Source organism: Coloeus monedula (assembly GCF_965178545.1).
Source record: "Coloeus monedula genome assembly, chromosome: 5".
NCBI classification, from domain to species: domain Eukaryota; kingdom Metazoa; phylum Chordata; class Aves; order Passeriformes; family Corvidae; genus Coloeus; species Coloeus monedula.
In genome coordinates this window covers 34,644,436-34,668,616 of record NC_138785.1, presented here as the reverse complement: position 1 = coordinate 34,668,616, position 24,181 = coordinate 34,644,436, and the positions used below count along the sequence as shown (strand labels likewise).

Sequence of the window (24,181 nt, the reverse complement as noted above, 5' to 3'; positions counted from 1 at the left end):
TGACGGTGGTGCGGGGATGTGCGGGGATGTGCTGGGATGCGCAAGGCGCACCACGCCGCACCCGCTCCCCCTCCGTCCCCCGCAGCCGCCCCCAGTACCCGGCGGGCGGCCCCACCCCAGCCCCTGTAACAAAGGAGGCCCGAGGGGCGGCAGCCGCCGCTGCCAGCGGGACCCGCCCCGCCGCCGCCTCCTCCCCAGCCGGGGGCGCTGCCGCCGGCCCCGCGCCGCCTCCTTTCTCCCTGCGCGGCTCCCGCCCTTCCCCGGCGGCGGCGGCTCGGTGCTGCCGGGCTGTCGGGCGGGGTGTCTCCCGGCCGTGCCCGGATGTGCTGCCCTGACTCATAGCCCGCCGCACGCAGGCTCCGCGCCGCGCCCCGCTCCGCGCACACGCCTCCGGTGCCTTCCTCCGCGCCGGCGGAGAGGCGGCGGCTGCAGGAGCAGCAGCAGCAGCAGCAGGAGGAGGAGGCCGCCGCGGCGGCACCATGGGTAAGTCGCCCCAGCCCCGCGCTGTGCAGCTCCTGCCGCCACCCCTCTGTCCCCGGAGGCCGCCGCCCCCTCGTCTCCGGCGGGGCGGGAAGAGGTGGCTGGTGCAACTTTCCCATCGGTTGCCTCCCTCCCAGTACCGGGGAGGAGGCTCGGGGCTCTGCCGAGCCCCCCCTGGTTCCCCCGGCGCTGCCGCGGCCCCTGCGGCGCAAAGTTTCCGCGGCTGCCGCTGCGCTGCTGCCGCCCGCGCCCAGCCCGGGGAGCTGCCGCACGGCACTCACGGAGCTGGGGCTGCGTTTGGGGTTAGGGGGAAGATCAACTCCCCGGGTGCCAAGGGGGACTCAGAGTAAGGAGTTATGTAAGGCACCCCCAGAACGCTTTCCCAGTTACTGTTTGCATAATGGAGACAGGTTGGGGTAGTATGTTTAGATTGTTTTATAATCTCCGCTCATTGTTTGAGGAAGACAAGGGTCCTCGTATTTCTCCGTCTTTCAGAGCATTAATCGTGCCTAGAAATGCAGCCATGTTACCTCTGCCTTTTTTGTCTTAAGATTATAAATTAGTAGTTTCACTCTGATTGGCGCTTGTATGGAGTGCCCATCAAATACCGCACGAGACCAGGAAGCATGGTATTTGGGTTTTCTTAACAGAGCTGCTGGTGAATTTCTCTTGCCTGCTCCACCTCATCCTCTTGCACAAAGCTACAGCTCTCCCGGTATGAAAAGCCACCATACAACAGATTTTCCAGAAATCTGGCTGTAATGTAGATCCTAGGGATGGGTAGGAGGTGCCCACGTTGAGCTGCCAAAGACCCAGCCAGTCTGCCAAACGTGATGGTGGGATCAAGGTTGCGGGTCCAGAGGGCAAGGAACTGTGGTTTACAACCAGGCTAAGGAGGTGGCAGCTCCTGAATTCGGCGCGGGGATTTGACATCAGCATTTCCTGTGGCCTTAGGTATATCAGTAGTTTCTTTGACGATCACATGCATCTTTCACTTCTAACTAGAAGTTTCTATGGAAGGAAGCAGTTGCCATACCTCAGTTTTTCTGGTTGTCAAATGAGGTTAAGTGCTTATTTAACTCCTTTAAAGCACTGGGAAACCTTTGGAGAATGGTTCAAGCTAGAAGCTTCCAGGGTCAGACACGAGGAATAACTATTAGATTTCATCAGAATTAGTTAAAACTCTTAACGATGTAGTGAAAGTCTCTTCTTAATGAGGGTTGAAAAGGCAAAATAACAAAATACAGTTTGCTTGTGCTTCCTGTCTCCATTCACAGAGTAAGACTATTAATCTCATCATTCTGGTCAAAGTCTAGTTGTAGCTATTTTGGCTTCCAGAAATAATAACTTCAGGGCATCAGCTGAAACCTGCTCAGAAAAGCTGGTGCAGAATGAGCACATCACTCCTTTTTAGAGGAAACTACACTTCAGTTCCAGGCAAGTTTGTAAATAGCTTGGGAATCTGCTACGTCTTGCTGCAAAAGAGTAGTTATAATTATACTTTCAGGAAGACTGAAATAATTTTCCTGTAGAATCTGTCAGCACCTGTCTGTAATTGCCCAGCGAGATTACTTGTGAAAATACCAAGGAGGGGTGTTTTTGGGCTTTTTTTGTTCTTCATGTATCAGGGTCTGATTCCACTGTCTCTAAAATCGGAGCAAGTAGTAGTAGTCTCTAAGTAGTCTCTGCAGCAGCTCTTGTGAGTGACAAGGATTGAAATCAGTTCCACCTTGGCTGACAGCTGTAATGATTTTTCATGTCTAAGATCTATGTTTAAGCTTATACGGTTAATGCAGTAGATGCCCTCATTCAGGTTTTAGCTTTCTTTTTGGTAACACATAGCATAAAAGCTGAAAATCCTTAGAATTAAATCAAGGATGAATTTGTTCTTCCAATGACTTTTATATCTTCCCAGAAATCGTGCTCAACAAACAAGTGTTTGTGGCAGAGAGTGCAGTGATATCTTACGGCTAAACATATGGTCTGTTCTGTATTTATGAAGGTTGGCGTAGTATTAACTGGTTTTGTATACTAAAGATATAACATGGAAGCCCAAGCAGATATATTCTAAGTCCAATCAAAAGATTTCTGTAGTTAAAAATACTTACGTACACATGGGTCTGCATTATCTTTATAGTATAGAAATATCTCTTCTGCTACACTGTTTCCATGTGTGTGTTCCTCTGAAGACATTATCATGGCAGTTGTCTCCTCCTGAAGGATAGCTGTTTCCTCTCACTGACACAGGTTCTTTCCAAAATTGTAACTTCTGTTGCTTGCATTTGTAGTTTGTAAAGCTGTGTCTGAGTAGAGTTTGAACACTAATCAACGTCTGGCTTTGAGAGGTAGGTTGCCTTAAGCAGTTTTGGCAGTAGAGAACTTTCAATACTTTAGTTGGTGTGTGCACCACCACCGTTTTATTTCTGTTGTTATAAAAACACTTACAGGCTTCTACTTTTCAGTTACTAATGTAATGCTTCAGTTTCACAAGGAATGGTCCCTTTTCTCAGTTGATTCTTGTTTTTAACCTCAAAAAACACAACCGGTAAACTCATGCAATCACACTGTATCCAAGAAAATCTTTCCGTTTTAGAGCAGTGGCCTATGGAAGTTATTGTAAGCAGGGTACAATTATTCCTTGGATGTAAATTAATAAAATAAAAATGAGGAGCTCTGTAACAATTTAAACACTCAGCAGTAATCCATTGAGCCTAAAAGATGGAAAAACACCACGTATGGGAGTTTGTATGCAGAATACAAATACAGCATACATTTGTTTTATGGTACTTATCACTTTGTTTGAAGTGTTAGTTACAGTCTGTAATAGTGAAAGCTCATAAAAATATTCTTCTATTTTGAGAGTCCTGGTTTTGTTAGCAGGAAATGGAAGGCAGCCTCTGCTCTAACTTAAGTGTTTAGTTGGGCAACAAACTGCAAAATCAGCCTGCTAGGCTCTCCTTACAATACCTAACATTAAAGGCTCAGTGACAAAAATATGTAAGATTCCCAGTCTGTAATGTACATGGATTTGTTTTAGTACTGTCCGTTCACTTGTCAGAACAAAGACTTCTATTACTGCTCTCCTCCCAGATATACTCAATTTTCTCTCCCACTTTTCCTGAAGAATTGGCATATGCAACCAGCCTGCTGGTTGTAAAACACTGAATTCAAACTGAACCACAGAGCAGGGTGTAACAAACCAGTGCCTGTCTTCAGGATGATGGTTCATGAAATAGAGAAGGCAGGAGGATGTAAAGCTTCAGGCATGGCTGTGTCCAATATTGCTTTTGGGAAGATAGAGTAGGTCAACATACTTTTGATCAAAAAAAGTGTAATCAGTAGCTTCAGATGACACAAATGAAAATTAATAGAGAAAAAGTCTTCCATCTTGAACTCTTTTGCAAGTTTTCTTACATGAAATGCAAGTCTGACAAACTGCTTGGAGAAGAGTTACGTCAATTGCACAAGAAGATAATTTGTAATTCTTTTAAAGTTTTTGCTAAAACAATGAGACTTTTAACACCAGCAGCATATTAGTTCTAGCCAATCAGAATACACCAGTTTAAGCCAGTATAAAGGGTTGTGTTAGCATTTTTGAAAAAATGAGGCTGCTTTTGGCAAAAGTCTTGTCTTTAAAACATAAACAGAGAGGAAACTGCTTTTAGACTGCATCTCTTGCTTCAGTAATGTTCCTTGAAGTGTGCTTCTAAAGCAGCCAGAAAGGTTAGGTTGCTTCTGACTGACCTTCCTCAATGAATAACTGTTCCTGTGATCAGGCCAGTATTTGTGATCTTCTGTTGCTGTGTGAGGCTGAAACCAATCAATTTTGTGTTTAGGTTAAAGGCTTAATTCACAAGTATGTTTCCTGAGAACAGAAGATTCAGAGTTAGTTTCAGAAGTCTGTGAGGAATGTCTGGATTTCTGTGGCATCAAACTAAAAGTGGAAAGAGGAAAGGGCAGAAGAACAGCTGAAACCTGAAGGAAACAAAAACAGTAATAATGGAAATGAGAAAGCTACCAAGACAAGAATAGAAGGGAACAAAAATCCCTTAAGGGAAATGCATGAAGGGAGAGAAATACTAGAACTAAAGATGGATGAATAGAACAACAGAGGACAGAAATAGGAGGAAGAAAGGAGTTCTACTCCATGTCCCTCCCCAAAATATAAAGAAAATAGCTGGGATAATGTAAATAAAATCAGATAATTATTACTTTCTATTTGGTTTTTATTTTTAATAGTACCAGTTGTATGCTGCTGACAGTCCTTGAGAAGACTTGTAATGGTTTTCCATCTTTCTCAAGTAAAGCTGAATTATTTCTCGGAGTTCTCAGAATTTAATTATATGCAAATACATAAAACAAAAAGAAGAGATTAGCATAAATAAGTATTTGTTCAACAAAAGGGAAAATAATGTCATTACTGTTTGACGGGAGAGAAGGCTATGGAGATTCTTCTGTGGCATCTATAAAGGAGGTTGGTTGTTATCCTTTCTTAACTCTGTCACAGGATGAAGTTCATGATTTAGGATAACAAAGGGGCATTAGACTGACCTAGTTACTTATGTAAGAGAAAACCCACTTTTCACTGTTGACTAGTCCACCTGGGTCTGTTCACATGCTGTTCTTGAGAAAATGAGCATTCCTGCTGTCTTGATACTGTTGAAGGCATTAAGTTTCAGATTCTAACGTGTTGCCAGATTAAAATAGATTAGGAACTACATCTAAGATTCTGGAAATTAGGTGTCTTAAAATGTTAATATGTGTTCTCCAGCTAATGGAGAATTTTTTTAATGACCGTTTGAATTTTAATTAGACAAGGAGCTTTTCCTACTAAGGGATTGTATAAGTAGCAACTTTCACTGCAAGGAGAATCTCCCAGGGCCTCTTTTTGTTAAATATGGTATAAAAAATTGTTTCTGTTTACAGATTTTTTTTTTTATAATGGCAACCAAATGAAATTTGTTTTGGTAGAGTAAAATGGTAGTTAAAAGCCATGTATTTCTGAATGTTGAAGCTCCTTTTAGTGCAGAAACATAGCTGATGTGAATTAGAATTTGTGTGCTCCAGATATGCCTAATAGAATTTGTAAACCCTCTGGAACAAGTGGCTGTGGTTCAAGGAGCCTCAAAGCTGTGCACAGAGCCTGGCGACGTTTATTCAGCCTGAGAACTGCATGGCTCTGGCTTAGGGAGCTTTGAAGTTGTGCAGAAACCCTGGTGATCTCATATGGTTCTTAAGCTCTAGTTCAAGTAGATTACAAAGTTGGCAGATGCCCAGAAGAATTTGTCAAATCTATAAACCAGATAACTGCTGCTCATTTTATCTCCAGGTAGAGGACAGAATTTAGTACATGATGCTTTGGGACTTGCAAATAAATAAAGCATGCCTTAACTGTACAAGTTTAAGTGGGCACGGGCAAGGCATGGGTCTTAGAAATATCCCTGACATGAAGCACTTTCAGATACATCTTCGCAAGTTATGATAAGAAATGTCAGTGAATAAATGTATGTATGTCTGAAGTAGCTGAAATTAACAATATGCATAAATTGACAGTGTGGATGCATGTATAAAGTTGTATTAAACTCTGCAGTTTAAAATAAATGAAGTGCTTTCATGATTTCTCTTTCTAGGTCAGACAGAAACCTATTATAAAAATCATATTTGCACGTTCAAAAAATCAGGGAAAATAAAATTAAAAATCACACTCTCATAAAGGAAAATTTTTAGTGATCCATTTCAACAGTAGGTCCCATTTCCTTCATACTTAACAGCTCTTACAAGCTTACTGCCTCCTAGTTGTGTATTATAGGAACATCTGAGGCATTTGTCAGTTCTGAGGTTTTATCAAAACACTGAGCTGCCCATTGTGTTAGTGATAACTCAGGGAGGTTCATGAAAGTTAATCAGTGTTTGAATTCATTAGTTGGTTCTGTACACTGATACTTACCAGCTGGACAGACACAATGATTTTGAAGACGTATGCAAAACTTGTGTATAATTCAAATTTTTTGTTGACCCTTCCTATCAGTTGTCTCAGGTTTGACAAGTCTTTTCAGTATCTGATTAAATCCAGTTAATCAGGTACTTTAAACTCACCTGGTGAATAGCAGCTTTTCTTTCAGGCTTCCTGCCTATGCTCTGCAAATGTGTTTGGGAGTAAGACTGAACAGAGAGATGGAGACTGAAAAGACTGGGATTGATGGAGGAGAGCAGCTAAGCATTATAGGATGGATGATGTGATGAGAATTGAACAAAACCTTTTAGAAATTTGTCAGGGCTGCCAATGAGCCTGTGGGGAACAGGGTTGTGCTTGGGAGATCTGGGGAGGTGACAGCATCTTGTGGTAGTCTTGAGTTCTCATTTTCACTGTCGGCTGCCTGTACATTTATGGCCTTCTTGATGTACTAATGCATGGAGCATCAGGGTACAAAACCTGCAGTTGAAAACCCTGTTCTTATTGCCTTCTTTACCTTTCAGTAATTGCCTCTACCTCTAGAATATGTCAGTCCAGAAAGAACACCATGTACAACGGAGTACTCCTCTCTCTCTCGTCCTGTCTTCTGTACATTTGAGGTCCACACTTGGAAGAGAGCTCTTATACTCAGCACTTTGCAAACTCTGTTCTACCCCTTTTGGCCTTAATTATACACAGCCTGGCGACTAAAATTGTACCATATGAATTAATTCTGTGAATGGAAGCTGAAAATGCTGCTAGCCTAGATCTTTTACATAAATATCAAAATCAGACAACATAAACATCTGCAAGCCTTTATAATCTCTAGGGTGAGTGAAGTGTTTGGCTGGGGAGCTCTGCCTGTTGCTGAGGGTGCCTTGCTCTCCAGCAGCTGGGAACTCCTCTTGGGAGCATATTTAGAAATGCTTCCTGTCTTTGATGTTGAGTATGACAGTCCAGTGACTTTAATTAGACTATTTTAACTTTTCTAGCCTTAAATACAACCTTACAAGTACATGCCACTATTTACAGGACCAGTAGCATACCTTCTCCTTCCTTTAGCCTTGCTAAGTTCATTCCAGTATCCCTTTTCTGTGGAGAAATCCCGTTGTGTTCACTGTCAACAGCACCCAGTACCCTGCAGGCAAAGCTTGAGTTCAGTACTGCCAAATAGCAACTTTTGCTACATGAAGGCTTTGGAACTATTCCTTAAATCAAAATGCTGTTTTATCTTGACAGCAGGAACAAAGCATGGGAAGAGAAAAGGGTTTTTAAACCAAAGCAGGATTGTACACATCTTTCTTACCTAAATCTTCCCTGTCCACAGAACATTTAACTTACCCCTCCAGGGCCTTTGGTGGAACTGACTGAAGTCAGTCTTCTGAGTCTGCTGTACTTGGTGATAGCATCTTCTATATCTTACCACTTCCTTCAGCAGTCCTTCAGTGTGCACAATGGACATCACTGGAGCGCTGGTCATGGTAGAGCCCTGTTATATCTAAGACACCCTGCCTTGAACTTCAGTGAGCCAGTTACGAGGAAATGCAGCGAGTGAACCTGACCATCAAGAGGAGTGGCAGTAGCAGTGTAACAGTTATGAGGCATTTTCACACTTACTGTTCTCTCTTTTTTTCCTTCTCCCTTAAGTGACTGAGAGCCACAATTTTTCCTCCTTCCTCTTCCTTGCTTATGTGTTGAACTGATTTTAGGATCAGGGTGTTGTTCTGTGGGAGGAAAAAAAGGACAATGAGAACAGAAAACCAGTCTGTGAACACATTTGTTGTAAAAATGTCTGGTACAATCAAATTAATTTAGAAATCCGTTAATACACTTTATACAAATACAAATTTGCTCTCATCCTGCAAAGCCTGCCAGGCTTTCTTATCCGTTTCTTTGCGAAGCTCAGGGAGAATATATAGACATCCTGGCTCCTGCCATATGGAATTACAGGAAAAGCAGGAAAGCATTGGTGATTGAGAGAAAGAGGAGGAACATGTATGTAAGGAGTTGCTGACAGGAACCAAGCAGGTTTGGGAGGCAGGAGGGTTGGCTCTGTTTTGGTTTTTTTTAAGCTTTTGCAATGAAAATCCCATCATCCATTTTTACAGCAAGATAGTGCTTCAGTTGAATCAAAGATAGTAAGCAATACATTTATGTGCAGTAGTGCCCAAAATACAGTGTGCACTTTCCAGGCAAAGCCCACATACCTGTATCTGACTTACATGTATTTATTCAATTCTTTTCTGTTTTGCCTAATACTCTTTTTTACTCTTTGTACTCTCTTTTCACAGCTTTCCTATTCCTTCAGACTTCTTTATTTCATTGCCCAGTTTTCTACATCATCTTCCAGTTACGTACTCTTTTCCATCTTCCCTCCTATCTCACATTCTCTCCTCATTGGGTTCTGTCTTTATTAGTTAAATACATGACAGCTTCTTTTACCATATACCCTTTTCACCGTCTTTATTAAGGAAGGAATTGAAAAACTGGTGCTCAGCTTTGTAATTTCAAGAGCTGAAGTGTTTTGGTTTTTTTTAATGTTCTTCTCTTTAGTTAAATAGCTAGTTATTTACAACCAGCTTAAAATCATGCTTCAGTTTTGCCTAATGTACAAGAAGTGAGACTATATGAAAAGAATGTATCTTGTAGGAAAGAAACTGTACAGAATTGAGCCCTATTTGTGTAAATGCTATTTATACAGCATTCTTGTACCCCCACAAAGCCCACACTGAGTACCACTGAAGTCATTGGGCTCCTGCTTTTTGACTTGGCTGTAGTACAGCTTAAACTGTCCTTTTTTGGTGAAAGCATGTAAAATGGCATGTGTCACTCCATCCTTCCATGGAATAGTAATATTGGCTCCCCAGTTTAACAGCTGGGGGAGGAATGCAGACGTTGGACTGATTTTGACCATCAGAAGCACTTTTAACATGTCTTTTATTCCTAGATATGGTGCTATACTAATACATAGCCTCTGAAGGAACTTGCTAAATGAAGAAAGAGCTGTATTTGATGACAGATAAAACTATTTGGTAAACTTGATTTTTCTTTCAAATTGATGGAATTATGTAGTTTACATGATTTGTTACATCAAAGAAGAAACCAATTTAACATGGAGATCATCATGTTAGAACATCCTCCTGTAAAAGGAACTGTGAGCACAGTGCCATAAGCTACTAATTGACATACAGTGACCTTTGTTGTATCTTATAGCAGCATAGGGAAAAAGGAAATACTGCATTTTCAGAATAAAATTCACTTTATAAACATTAGGTGATGACTTTTGATGCTTCCTGATAGTCCCAGAAAATGTTAGGAATTTCTCTTTGCAAGACTTTTACACATTATGCTTCTAATCACACATATATTAGTGTGGACACTTCTCTAAAGGCAGGAATGATGGAAACTAGCAAAAAGCAATTCAGTAGATTTCTTCGGAATGCAGCATCATCCCAGAAATGATCTGAAGTGCTTGCTTAGCTATGGAGGCCATAACTTCTCCCTTTACAAGGTATCATGGTTTTTTTTTTCTGCTGTTGAGAACAAGGTAGAATTTAAGTGTTCTCATGCAGTCTCAGGAGGAAAGTGTTAGAGTTCTCTTGTGAACATAAAATTTGAGTTCAGTGCATGCACCCAGCTCAAAACAGATGGCTGGAGAGAGAAATGCCCTAGATAATGCAGCACTTCAGTTTAGCAAGGGGTGGCCTGTTTGATGTTTTCCTTTTTTTCTTTAAATTGATACCATATAGGTTTTCTGATAAAAAGCAACAGCTGTGGGCTACTGGATTGTTTTTAGCCCACTTTTAGCTCTGCCACTTCTGAACAGTTTTCTGTACTTCAGTGATCACAGCAGTGAGGTATCTCTTGGAAGTGAACATACTCTAGCAACTATTTAAACTGCTTTATTTCTAAAATCAGAAGTTGTCATCAACAAAACAGCATCTTTGGCTGTACATAAAGAACTTGCTGGATTTTTGAAGGCTGGTCAATAGGCACATTTTAAAAATGACTTCGTTTTGGCAGATTTTTTGAAACACAAGGCTTTTCTGCTTGACCCTTTTTATTTCTTAAAAAATATGTAGATGAGCCTGTTTGTTTTTTCCCCCATCACCAGAAGTCTATTTCTTACAATCAGAAATATGCTGAGGAGCCTGCTGCCAGATTAAGATTAGACGCTCTTTGGGCAGAGATGTAAATCTGAGTTCAAGGAGTAGATATTAAACTTGAAAACTCAGAAATTCTTGCAAGCCCCTGATTTTTTAATATCTTTTAGCTCCCTGACTTCTTGCAAAAGCAGCTTTATTACAAAAAGGCCTCTTCTGAGTTTGGTCACAATTTGGAATGAAAATATTTATGTTTTAACACTCTCTTGTCAGCATCTCAAAGAACAACCAGAATGGGTCTTTGATGTCCACTCTGGTGCTGTGTTTATGTAACAGATTCTGTACCACTCGAGCTTTGATCATGTAGCATGTGTTGGTGTTGGACTTTGGTGTTATGTTCTAACTTTCCAAGGCTCTGTTCAAGTTTAGAAGCCCGGTTCTGCTTGTTAGATAGGTGAGCATACTATTCTGCTCTGTAGTTGAGGAAATAATTTGTTCCCAGAATTCAGCATATCATCTCAATCTTTTCATTCTAGATGTTTCTGCTGCTTCATCTAATGTAATCCAAGGGTAGTGTAAAATCATCAGACAAAAAAGTGCAGTTGCTTTGACATGAAAGATCTGCATGCTAAACAGAGCTTATAAAGAGGCACTGAGGCATTAATTTAATGAAAGTAAAACTTATATTCAGTGCTGAGACACGACCTCTTCAAATTGAATACAGCAAACTCTATCAAATGACAGGTTTACATGTGTGTTGTAGACTTAAATGATGCTGTATTGCAATGCCTTAAATGACCTGGTTGCAGAGCATTTAGAAAAGGTAATCTGTTGAAACCAGCTTTGCTGCTGAAACGTCAGTGTAGTCAGATTACAGCCTCAGTTCCCCATTGTTTGTATTATGCGTAAAGAGACTGCATATTTGATTTAAGATGATATTTGGGCCAAATTGTAGCTTTTATATTCTGTCTGAGCATATATGGCCATAGGATAATAGGTAATAAAGTGATGCATAATAAAATGGCACGTGGTGCCTTCATATTTGAAATGACTTGGTGAAGTTTCATGTTTAAATACCCATCATGGTTTAGTAGAATTAATGGCTTTGTGATCTACAGACGCAGGGGTTTTTTTTTTGCGGTGACTCACATCTGTGGGAGTCAGAAAAAGTTGCAGATGTTTAGCACACTGTAGAATTTGTGGCACAGGGGAATTACTTGTATTCTCAAATGACAAGTCCTTTCAGTGTATCATGTTGTCAGATAAAGATGAGAAAATCTGACTTCTTGTGTATTAGAGAGAAAATGTAGACATGCCAGCAATGGGTGACAAACAGCTGCTGAAAAGATAAGAGCAGTCAGCTGTTGTTAAAAAAAAATGTCCTCTGAAGAGGTATCTATAAATATTAATTCATCTAAATAACCTTTTAATTGTAAGAGTGAAGATAGTGTTTAATTCCATAAAAAGTGGAGCAAGTAAATAAAACCAAGCTTAAATTTAGCCCCCTCCCATCTGTTTCTTTAAAAAAGGGAAAACAACAAGACCAAGACAGTGGATTGTAAAAAGTGGTCTTTCTTTCTACTCCCATTCTCGTGCAGGATTTAAAGCTAGCACATTGGAAAAGGTCATGATTGACCCAGATAAGGAAATAGAAATTAAGTGAAAACTAGATTTTTACCTTGAACTTTGAAATGTGAAAGTAAACAAGCAACATAACAAATGAAAGGCAGGCCATGCAAAAGAAATACTGGTTTGATACATATGAAAGCATTTTCTCCTAAAATGTTGTTTTCTAGTGTGACATTGTGTCATTAAAAAGATATCAAGGTGCAAAATGTTTCATAACGACAGCTAGAGTTTAATTCAGCATTTTCAAAGGCCTGTGTTCAGACCAAAACTCCTTACTCACCTCAAAATATAAAGTTTCTAGGTATTATTTCATTATATATGCATCACCTCCTAAGAATTAATAAGCTGTGAAGTTCCTAAGTGCTTGCTTTAATAGGAATGTGGAGAGTTAATATACTTTTGCAACTCTACTAGTAAACAGTTCACAAAATAGCCTCTGTGGTACTTATGTTCCATTTGTCTCATGTACACTGTCATCTCACAAATTCTGAGGATTTTTTTTAAAACCTGAATTCACATTTTTAATGCATTCTTTTTCTCTTCAAATATGTAAATAATAGGTAATCTTCCCTCAATATTAAAACATTGTAACAGAAATCAAGCCTCATTCAAGCTCCTTTTATTTTACCTTTACAACTGAAGACCACAGTGAAAGGGAGTCCCTCTTCCCTGTTCTTCAAAGTTGTGCTCAGATCCTTCTGGAGTAATATGAGGGACTTACCAAGCCAAGATAATTTTACATCATAGTCACCAAGTTGCTTTTTCCCAGTAGTACAACTTAGCTTGCCTGGTACTTGACAATCACAGTCCACCTTTGTATCCATGGGAGTTCAGGCAGTATCAAAACTGCATACACTGTTGAGTAAGTACCATAGAAGAATCTCATAATAAAAATTAACAGTCTGTTAGCAAGTGAAGTGAAATAATTTTAGATGTAAAATGAGAATTTTTACTTGTGTTTGAGACCTTTTCTTCATGAGCTCCAAACTGCTACCTGTTTCGTAGGGCAAAAGGGTACTTAATCTGTTCGGAAAGAAAAGGAAAAGATGTGCTAAATGAAAGTTAGAGAGCAGGAATAGTCAGATGAGGAATTTTCCAGTCTGTGCTCTGCTAATTTTTAGAAGGACCAAGCAGTTACATTTGTGACACAGCAAGACTTAGACATACCTGCACATCCTACTTGGAGACACTGTGGTAGAAACAGTGAAAGTGTTTTGAGCTGAAATTTGAAACAGGTTCATGGAATCGTAGAAGAAATACAGAACCATCATTTGGAAGGATTTTGAGGCAGTTGAACCAGGTCAGCTATGACTTAGTCTAGCTACTACTTGAAGCCTCTCTAGTTTCTGTAGCATCCCTTCAGGTAGTTTCAGGCTTCCCCCTTAGCCTCCTCTTTGCCAGACTAAAGAGGCCCCCAACCTCTTACCCATCATGAGTTGTGAGAGCATGACAACCTTGATAGCTCTGCCCGGTTTTTCAGTGTCCTTGTTCTGGTACACACAGAACCAGACATGGAATTGGGGGAGACACAAATCCTTGCAGGCATCAAGCAGAGCCTCGATCTGCTGGTCACGCTCCTAATGTAACCAAAGTATAGTTTGCTTTATTTACTTTGGGAACATGCTGCTGCCTCATGTTTTACTTGGCATTCCCTGTAACCCCTAGATCTTCACAGCAGTCTGTTCCCAGCCTGCACTGGTGCTTGGGGTTATTCTGCTGTAGCTGCAGAATTTGACACTTACCCCTGTTGAACTTGAGGAGAGTTTTGTTGATCCAGTCCCCAGGCTTCTGGACAGTGCCTCTGGACTCCTCTTTGGTATGCCAGCTGTTCCTCCAGATTCAGTGTTGTCTGCAAAGATTACAAATGCATATCTGCCTTCAGGCTATACTGGTTTCAAGCACAAAGTGCATACTCAAGATCTGCTGTTTGGCCAGTGTGAATAAGGCTGGTAGATTTATGTTTGACTTCTTGATAACTCCAGGAAAAATAAAGTTTATTTATTTATTATATGTAAAATACAAAAACTATTTATTTATACAGGAAAGTTAAAGTCTGTATACTTGAAAAATTCCATAGAAGTGTTGCTTAGTTACTGCTAGTGCACTATACTGACCACAGTTACAAGTGAACACAAGTTACTACAAGTTAATGCAAGTGGTTAGAGGATGGCAGACCTTTGTTTGTACACACCCGACAGACTTAATTCTGCCGAATCACACTGGGGATGAAAGATGGATTATCAGGTGTAGCCTAAATAGGATTTCAGCTCTTTCTGTGCTACATTACTTATTTAGCTGATGAGAAATGCATTGAGATTGACTTGCAGCAGCAATTAACGAGAAACGGATGGGTCCAGATCTCCCAGCTTTTCTCATGAAAGCCCTACTGATCTCCTGCTCTGTCTACATGTCATTGATGTAATCTTTTTGGATTTTAGTACAGCTTTCAGTGCTGTTTCTATGATTCTATGACATGACCGTATTCCTTTCCAGCTAAGCAGAGGAGAGTGCATACCTTGAGCCTTCTCTGGCATGAAATACGATGAGCCAGAACATGCACTTACAAGCTCTCTTGAATCCCACAGTTCAGTCATATCCATAGTCTGTCTGTCATGGGCCACATCTCTATTAACTAGAGAGGTAAAAGCCTCTACCTAAACTAGGTTCATTTATCCCAACACATTGTGGTTTTACTTGTGTATTATTACTAATTTATTTTTTTAGCTTAGGTAGTAAATTTTTATCAACCTGGAGCAAAATGAAGCTTTTACAAGACAGATGAATCTATCCTTGCAAAGTTACTTGGTAGTGTCTTCTGGTTTTTATCCTTCTAGAGCACCTATGGTGTAGACCTGTAGGACAATCAAAAGTTCCGCTCAACTAGATCAGAGAATAATTCCTTCTGATAGAGGCATTTAATACTTCTCTAGTGGGACATAACTGCACTGTTTTTCAAGAGATTATCACAGTGGATGCTATTCACAGGCAAGACAAACTTCAGTAGAAAAGGGTGGTGGTGACCAGATGTGTTTCCTAGGATATTTTAGATTTTTCAGCTCTAGTAGTTTTTAGTTCCCTCTCTCTGGGCTTTCCTGTACTCTTTTCTATAGAGGAGTCTGGCTCTGGTTACACATGAAAGTGCTGATTTAGACTGCGGGAGTGCTTAGTCTGAGAAGTTCTGATACCTAGATGAGATATAGAAGGAACTAAGCATGTCCTTTCTGCTGGATTTATCTCAGATTTGAAATTATCACCAGTAACCAAACTACTATTCATTGTGCCTAGCTGCTTGGCTCAAAGCAACATGAGGAAGGAGAAAGACTTCTTTTTTTTAATCTTGTTCGTATTGCTGAATTATCAATTTTCCTGATAAATATTGCTTTAAGGATCAATTGATTACTGCATTAATTAATATTATCTCAATAACATTTCATGTGATGCTTTTATGTGTTAATAAAATGGAAAGGAAGAATATTACACGTGGTAATACTCTTTTAAATTTTTATTCTTATATGCAGCTTCTGGGAGTAAATAGGATATGGTCAGCAACAAAGCTGCTTTGCTCTATGCTTGCTGATACAGAAACATCCTTTTCTTTTATTCATTAAAATATCAGCATATCTACGGTAATTAAAATTGACAACAGCTTTTGGCTAATGCATAATGTGCACATTTACTCCATGAAACATCTCTAAGTTTTTACCCCTTGTGTAAAAGAAGTGTGACAACTTCTGAACTATTGTTTTCTCTTCTTCCTCTTTCTTCCACTTTCAAAGGACCAATTATAATGGCGAACATAAAGTTTCAGGAAAAAGAAAACAACCATGAAACTTAGTAGGAGAGGGATTCTTACCTCCACTGTGGTCCCTTTGTGGCTGGCATCTGTGGGAGTTTTATATGCTGAACGAGACAAATTTCCTTGGTGTAAACACTAAACATACGATATAGAAAGGATTGTGCTGTTCCTTAATGTTTGGTGCAAGATGCCAAGTGGAGGATGGGCTAGGGCACATTGTTGAAGTTTTTCAGACTATTGACAGACCATTGCAAAGATTCTTAGTACCTCTTGACTATTTAGCAGTCCATAAATAACTCCTAAGTGCACTCAGTTATGCCAAAGGCTGCAACATCCTCGCTACATGCAGGAGCTGGTCAAAAAAATCATGCTGTGTTTTGACTGCTGTTCTCTGTCTTCCTTCTGAAGTATCACTGCTTCTTTCATTCCTATTGGCAAAAGGACTGGCAGCTGATCAGTAGCTCAGTCCTCCTAAGAGTCTGTATAAAATAAATACTATGAATATCCTGAAATACTGCAGTGGCAGTTTCTGTAGAGATGCCTGGTTAGGGGCAGACTGCATTATGCATGTGTTCGGGGTGGTTTCCAGTGTGGCATTCAGAAACCTGAGCCAAGAGTTCTGGCTGTGTAAATAAAAAGTGCTTGGAGAATTCAGAATAGGATGAACCACCAAGCTCAGTGGGAAATCACCCGTAATTAATATGCATGCCATTTTCTGATCAGCATGATTTCTGCCTTAAGCCCAGTGCTTGAAATTATTTCTTAGAGCTGGATGCCTGCCTGTTTTCTAAGAAAGTTTGAAACCTTTTTTCTTTTCAAATGAGAGTGGAGGAAGAGACACAACTGGGTTACCACCTTTGCCTTCCTTGGGACAGGCACGTGTTTATGCAGCAAAGAGCTCCAAAAGTCCGAGCTTTTCCTCTGCCTGAAATTGAAGCTGTACCCTCAAATCAACCAGGATATAAGACCTAATAGTGGTATGTGTTCATAGCCTGTTAGTTAAGGCATATTTTTTAAAAGGTGAAGGGTTTTAGTTCCAGCACTTTTTCCTGTGACTATTAATTTGTTTTATGCAATGACTGTTTAATATAGAATTATAGAATTGGCTGGGTTGGAAGGGACACCAAAGGTCATCTAGTTCCAAGCCCTCTGCCATGGGCAGGGACACTTTTCACTAGAACAGGTTACTCAAGCCCCATCCAATATGAAATATATCTCAACAGAAGAAGTAAGAGGTGTTTCAGTGCTTACATGAAAAATACAAAAATCTGATTTGAGTATGTTTTGGAGAAATTTTGTGTAAATCCTTTCAGGTAGAGAATAGCACTTGGTTTGTTTTTATGTTCACACTAATGTGCAAAAGGCACTTTCACATTTTTGCCATGTGCTTTGTGTTAGAATCTTTCTCCCAAATATTTCTTTGTTGCCTGTGTGTACAGGGCACATTTGAAACAGGGCCTAGAAGAGCCATACTCTCAGAGATACCAATAAGACTAATGTATGAATTTGGTTATTAAGCTGCCTGAGAGAACTAAGAGTTTTGGATTTGGGCTTAAGCAAAATGCATGTGAAACTTAAAAGGAAAAAAGGTTATATTTCTCCAGAATCTGATGTCTGGTGAATGAGTCCATGGGAGGTAGGCTTCCTGCAGTCATCTCTGCATATAAAGCTGATTTGTTTCCTCCCCTGTGATTTAAGGATCAGTCAAGATGTTCGTGGTCATCAGAGGGATAAATGTCTCTGAGAGTACAGTGGGCATTCTTGATTTGGGGACATAGCACATGCAGCTGTAACAAATTGACGCAGATCCTTGCATCCCTTGTGAAATGTATCCCAAGGACTTTGTACTTCCCATCTGCCCTTCATCCTTCAGACCTGCACATTGTGTGCAGAACCCGAGTCCTTTCAGTTTCTGTCAATATGACTCTTTACCTAGTCTGAGGGATGGTTATTAAGCGGTGAAAGCAAAGCACTCCTTCGCTTTGCACACAGTCAGATCCTGCTTGTGGGGGAAGCAAATGACTTGCAATTTAATGTAGCAAGTGGCATTTTGCAGAAATCTTTTGTCTTTAAAAGATATAGTTCTTTTTGAAAAGAAAAAAAGTCTTACTTGCCTTTTTTATTGAGCTTCCTGTAAATATGTGTCTCTTGGGAGCATTTCACTTGTTTTTGGGATGTTGCCCAAACACAGTTGATTGAATGGGGGATTAATAGTTTAATTAAGAGTTCTGAGATTTAAGACATAGAAAGTAGCCTTTTCTTTTGGAGATTTTTAGCCCTGATTTGCGCTGTCAGATTTTCTCTTTTCAAAACCATATTTTCAGTGGATACCTATTGCATTGTCTCACTCATTCCAATGTTCTTCATAGTGATTTGAAGTAATACTTGAGGGCTGTAACATTCAGACTGTGATTTACCCAGCTGTGCCCATGTACTGTAATGTGCTGCCTCAGAACATCAGTGTCATGTTTACTGCATTGTCACTCTTCTATGAATTTTACTAAATAAAGCTCTTAAAGGCTGTGCAGAGGTTAATGTAACTACAGCAGTCATGCAGAATACTGGTGGGTTTTGTGGAAATCTTTATTTAGAATAGGGTTATATTGAGCAGTTTGTGCACCATTTTAATTTTGCTATCTGATTCTGCTTTTATGTCAGTCTTACATGAAAACTCAGTTGAATCCTTCTCCTTTAGAGAGGATCTGAGCTGATCCTATCACTGTAGTGTTTTTATTGATGCTCTATACCCTATGGATTCCTAGGTAAAAATAAATAACTGCATTAATAGGCAGCTATTTATCTCTAGAAGGATTAACCACAGATGTCTGTTAATCTTAGTAATACCAGGTTTAAAACCATACATGATATCTATAAAAGCAGACTAAAAACTCTAGAGTACATTTTGGTCCTAAAAGCTTATAGACAAATGATGCTGATAATGTAGCCTTCAGTTTGTGATGTGTGGGCACTGCAATCTGCCTACAAAGTGCATATTGTTGATTTGGCGTCATTTTAGTAATTTTTGCTAAACTGCTAAATTGCAGGATTTAGTGGCATTTCACCAGCCAAGAAGCAAGGCTTTCCAAAACGGACTTAATTTCCTTTGTATCCTTCATCAACATTAGAGAACATTAAAAGCCTTTTTCTCCAAGGCATGAGGAGGCTGTCACACGTCTATTGGCCCTTCAGTGGTCAAAGGGAATTTTTCAATTACAGGTTTTAACAGTTGTGTGTTCAGGTGGAAAAGTGCATTTTTATTTGATAGTCTTTCCTCTCTTTCCTCCTTGGGACAAAAATGCTTTGATGAAAGTAGCGTTAGGCAGGATAATGCAGGCAAACAAGTACTTACAACCATATGAGTGTTTAATTGTAAGACGTTTGTAAATAAAAGGGTTGAGAGGCACTTATTAGATTTGCAGGCAACCGGTTTCTAAGAAACTTTCACTAAAAACCTAACAATAATACAAATGGCAGGTCACTTCCATTAGGAACTTATTTGTACATACTCATCAAATTCAGTGTATTTTCAGGGCTAAAACTTTCATGCATGTTTGTAATTAAAAATAGGCTTGTAATTATCATGTAGTTTGTAATTAAAAGTAGGGACTTTCTGGGTAATTTGGGGAAAAATAAATAAAACCAAATTAAACACAAATTTTGAAGTCCTCTGTGACCAACATAAACAACTATTATGACTTCATATCTAAGGCATATGTACCCTTTGAAACATCATTGTGAAGTCCCCCAGTCTGACAAGATGCAGAGGCTGCAATTCAGCCTTCTGCTGGGATAGAGAACTGGGGGAAACTGTATGTTTCCATAAAAAGATAGCTGCGGGGATGAGTGTAGTAGATCATCTGGTTTAGGATATGTGTCTTGTCAAGAAGGAAAATGGAACTTGCATGAGTGTTGTTGCATAAGAGAATGCCTTATGTCTTTTTAATTAGGAACCACTGAGCTAATTTAATTGCTACCTTTTAAAATTTATTTTATATTTATATTTCTGTGTTAAACAAATGACCTTTATAATTCTATCAGGGTAAATACTTACTTTCCTTGCTGAGGTTTCACTGAACTGTGTTGTGTGAGCCCTCAAGCTTTTCAATATCTGATATCTGTTCTGTGTCAGACGTCAGAAAGGTTTCTCTCAGAGCTGACATGCAAAGGGGGCTCTTTCAGCACCAGACGCTGTGGTAGCAGCTGCCACAAAGAAACTCAAGTTGATAGCTGGACTAGGAGAAAATGGGTTGCTAGAGTGTTCTGATCAACCTTGAATTTAAAATGAGCTGCTTGAAGGTCCAACAAACAAGACAATTTCTTTGCCTGGAAAAGGACCAGGAAATTCAAGTTATTAACTGATCAAAATCTAAGATTTCAGACCAGGAGTACAAAGGAGATTCCATAAATTATGTATTTCAATTACATCTTTATTTAAGGTGCCAAGATACCTTTAAAAATATAGCATTAAAGAAAACAAAAATACATCACACAGAATATAAGTAGAAACATCGTTATGTTCTTAGATCTATACTAGTCTTTCCTCAAATCTTCACAGCTTTTCCTGGATTAATCTCTATTTTCCACTGCTCAGACCCATTTTATTTTCTGTAGTAGATTGCTCTTTGGGTTCTAATTATATATGTTATAGCTTTGAAGATTGGAGTAGCTTGTTTTAATTAAGTCCAGAGTAAAGAATTGAAAGAGAAAGTCAAAGCTAAGATCTTTCTAGTCAGATCCTTTCCAAAACTTCATTTGGTTGAATTGCCCACAAATTCATTAAAACAATAGTAAAAATACTCTATATTTTTACTGGTTTATTCCCTTTATTATCTCATTGCATGTCATCTGCACATAAGCAGATGTGTAAGACTACTCAGTTACCCATCATTAAATAGTGACAGAATTAGACCCTTACATGTATACTGAGTGCTTATCCTACAGAGATTTAAGATACAAATTGATTCACTTAACTTACAGATTTTATACTTGATTCAGTTAAAAGATGTCGAGGGATAGGGATGAGGAGAGAGCATTGCTAAACCACTTCTTGTAACTGAAATAGCATTCTTGTCTGACTGTGCATTTCTCACATCCCAGATGATTGATCCTCGAGCTGACAGTCTGGTGGACCATTCAGTGTTGTTTCACCTGTCCCTTTGGGGTCAGTATTACGCAGAAGTGAATGACCAACATTACCCCAGCAAGTCTTGCAACATTTTGAATCCTCCCTGATAATTTGGCTATTACAATGATAGTTGAAGGCAATAGACCAGGCCAAGCAAATTCAGTGTTATGTGTTTATGATTTTCACAAGCTCATCACATGGACTAATAGCTTCACACAAAAAATGAAGTCACTGGGGACATCACCTAATAGAGCCTCCTGTGACAAGCTGGGTAACTTTGAAGCTAGATCAGGTCACTCAGAAGGTTTTTTTTAATGGGGGTGGGGTTATTTTGCAAACCAATTTTGGTTTTCCAATACAAATTTGAATAAAAATTACAGTGTGAAATTTATTTTTCTGTATTAAGTACACACCATTTATCACAATGTCGAGAGAATAAATCTAGAACTGATTTTGGCACTGAAAGATACACAGATAATATACACTGAGAATAGTCTCCATCTGCTGCTGAAGTCTCTCTCATTGCCCACAGTGGTTCTTGGGATTTCTTTCCCTGTGAAGACTTTTGTCAGTGAACATTTCTTTAGCTTGCTGTCTACTGAGACTTCAGCTCCCTGTTCCCTACTCCCGTTCTGTTGGCTCTGACCAGGCTGAGCAGATTCTTACTATGTTTGCTGTTTTAGAAAAACCAGGCACCAAGTTTTCACTTTCACTTTGTATTTGCCTAATAAGGAACTTGGAGCAGCAGTAGACTGAACAATCCTAAATGTTAGAAAAAACGTACAACCCAAGCAACACCCCAAAACAAAACCTCAGCAGTTTATTTTCAAGGTTAGTTTCAAGATTGCATACAAGTAAACTTGTTAGAACCTAGCCATCTGTATACTATTAGGTGCATATTTGACAAAAAAAAAAAGGTAAATAAAAAAGCTGTTAAATGACTCTTGAACATTCAAACAGCTTAAAAGCTCTTTGTGTGGTAATGTTGGCACAGCTCCTAAGTGACCAGATGGAATTTTATTAACAGCCGGCAGGACAAGGGCTGAGATTTTGTTTCTTAACTTACTATTTTTGAAACGCCTGTAGAGGATGTGTCAGAAAGCTTGATGTACTTTCCTACTACACAAAATTACACATATACCTTCCCTTAATGCAAAGATGAAGACTGCTTCAGAGGTTGTCATTTCTGTAAGGTAGATAAGAAGAGTTATGAGATGTATGGTAATTTAGGTATCACACTTTTTAATGAATTTCAGAAAGGCGTTTTTATATACAATTTATACACAAATTTATATACAATTTGTGGTCATATTAAAAGCAGAACTTAGAAGCAGGCTTTCTGAAAAATAGACTTAAAGAGTGTATTTTATAAAAAAGAACAAAAAATAACAAAGTATTAAAAAATTACTGATATCAGTAACCACTGACAGTAGTGATGTCAAATTTCCATTTAAGAATCCTGGTAAATGTATTAAGACCATGTGAATTTGTGTGACTCCTCCTTTTCTGGCATCATCATGGATTTATTTATTGTCAGTAAGAAATACCTGAAAACCGAGAATCTCAATTGTCTCCAGTAAATCACAGGATGACCGTTAGTCCTACAGGGAGCAGCTGAAGGACCTGAGGTTGTTCAGTCTGGAGAAAAGAATGAGGAGACCATATCACTCTCTACAACTCCCTGAAAGGAGGTTGTAGCAAGGTGGGGGTTGGCCTCTGCTAGGTAACTGGGACAAGAGGAAGTGGCCTCAAGTTGTCCTGAGGAGGCTCAGGTTGGATATTAGGAAAAATTTCTTCACTGGAAGCAAGAAAAGGCTCCCCAGAGAAGTGGTAAAGTCACCATCCCTGGAAGAAAATGAGTGGATGTGGCACTTTTCAATATGTTTTAGTGGGCATGGTGGTGTTCAGTCAGAGGGTGGAGCTGATGATCTTGGAGGTCTTCTTCAGCTTTAATGAGCCCATGATTCTGTGACCTTCAAACCAGACAGCTTAAAAGAAAAGAAACAAAATCTGTAACGTTCTGTGGTCTCATGGTTCACCCTATTCCTTTCAGGTGTGTGTTTCCATATTTAAGGTTTTCAGGGAACTCATGATAGCTAGAAGAGTGCTGTGTAGTCAGAGATCAATATTTCATAACATCTGACAGAAGAACACTGATGTGACCTACAATTAGAGCTAGCAGTACCAATTTTGAGCCTGGGTATCTTACCCAGACAAAATTCTCACTGTTGCTGGTGAAAGATGTGCCTGAGGGCTTTATACAGAATCAAATCCTGTATTTGTTCAGTAACTCAAGCTAGTATCATAGGTATAGTTATGACAGATAGTGCACTGTGTACTCGTATTGTACAGTTGATACGCACTCTCTTGCAGAGGGTAGGCCAAAGACTAGAACCAGAGCTTGTTGAACTCAAAGAGAATTTTTCTCAGTCCTGGAACTTTGTATTCTTACCTTTGTATTGCCTGATTTTTATTTATTTATGTATTTGTTTTTATTTTTAGGCTCAGTAAAAAGAAAAAGTAATTTTAACTTGTTTATCCAAAAAGCTAACAGTAGAGTAAGTAAGCTTGTTAGATTGATTCGGAATGTATACTTCAAGTATAAATTGTTGTCCCACATTGTAATATCCTACAAATGTCCGCTCAGACTAACTACTAGCATTACCTATGGGTTATTTTATTGCTTAATAAGCCATATTTTGTATAGAACTTGGAAAAAGTGCAGAGAAATGGCAGCCTTGTTAAATTATGCAACAAAAGAAATCAGTGTTCTAATATAGTAAGGGAAAAAATTTTTTTAAAAATTAAAAAGCTCTTTAGGAAGGTGTTTTCCTCTTATTTGTTTGTGTAATGTCTAGATTGGCATTTTTAGTCAGCTAACTTGAGTCACATTAGGATCAAGACTTTTAGAGTAGATACAGTCAGAAAAGGTTAGACACAGTAGTGTAAGCAAAGATGATCTCAAAGAAAAGATAAAGCTGAAAAAGCTTGATACATTTAGTTTTAAATGTGCTGTTTCGAGACTGTACTGTTTTGTGTAGTTTGATTTTCTTCTGTTTGTTTTCTAGCACCTGTTCTCTGTTCTTGCTGTGTTG

At 39.3% G+C, this 24,181-nt stretch overlaps 1 protein-coding gene across 4 annotated transcripts in view; it reads left to right on the top strand.

Moving 5' to 3' along the window:
• The first annotated feature begins 257 nt into the window (after positions 1-257).
• Positions 258-24,181, top strand: part of RAP1GDS1 (Rap1 GTPase-GDP dissociation stimulator 1) — a 90,755-nt gene continuing 66,831 nt past the window's right edge. For all 4 annotated transcript variants that reach the window (XM_082282463.1, XM_082282467.1, XM_082282464.1 and 1 more), the window contains exon 1: positions 258-483. In XM_082282463.1, the coding sequence (XP_082138589.1) occupies positions 480-483 (4 nt within the window). In that variant the 5' untranslated portion in view covers positions 258-479. The remainder of the gene's footprint in view (positions 484-24,181) is intronic.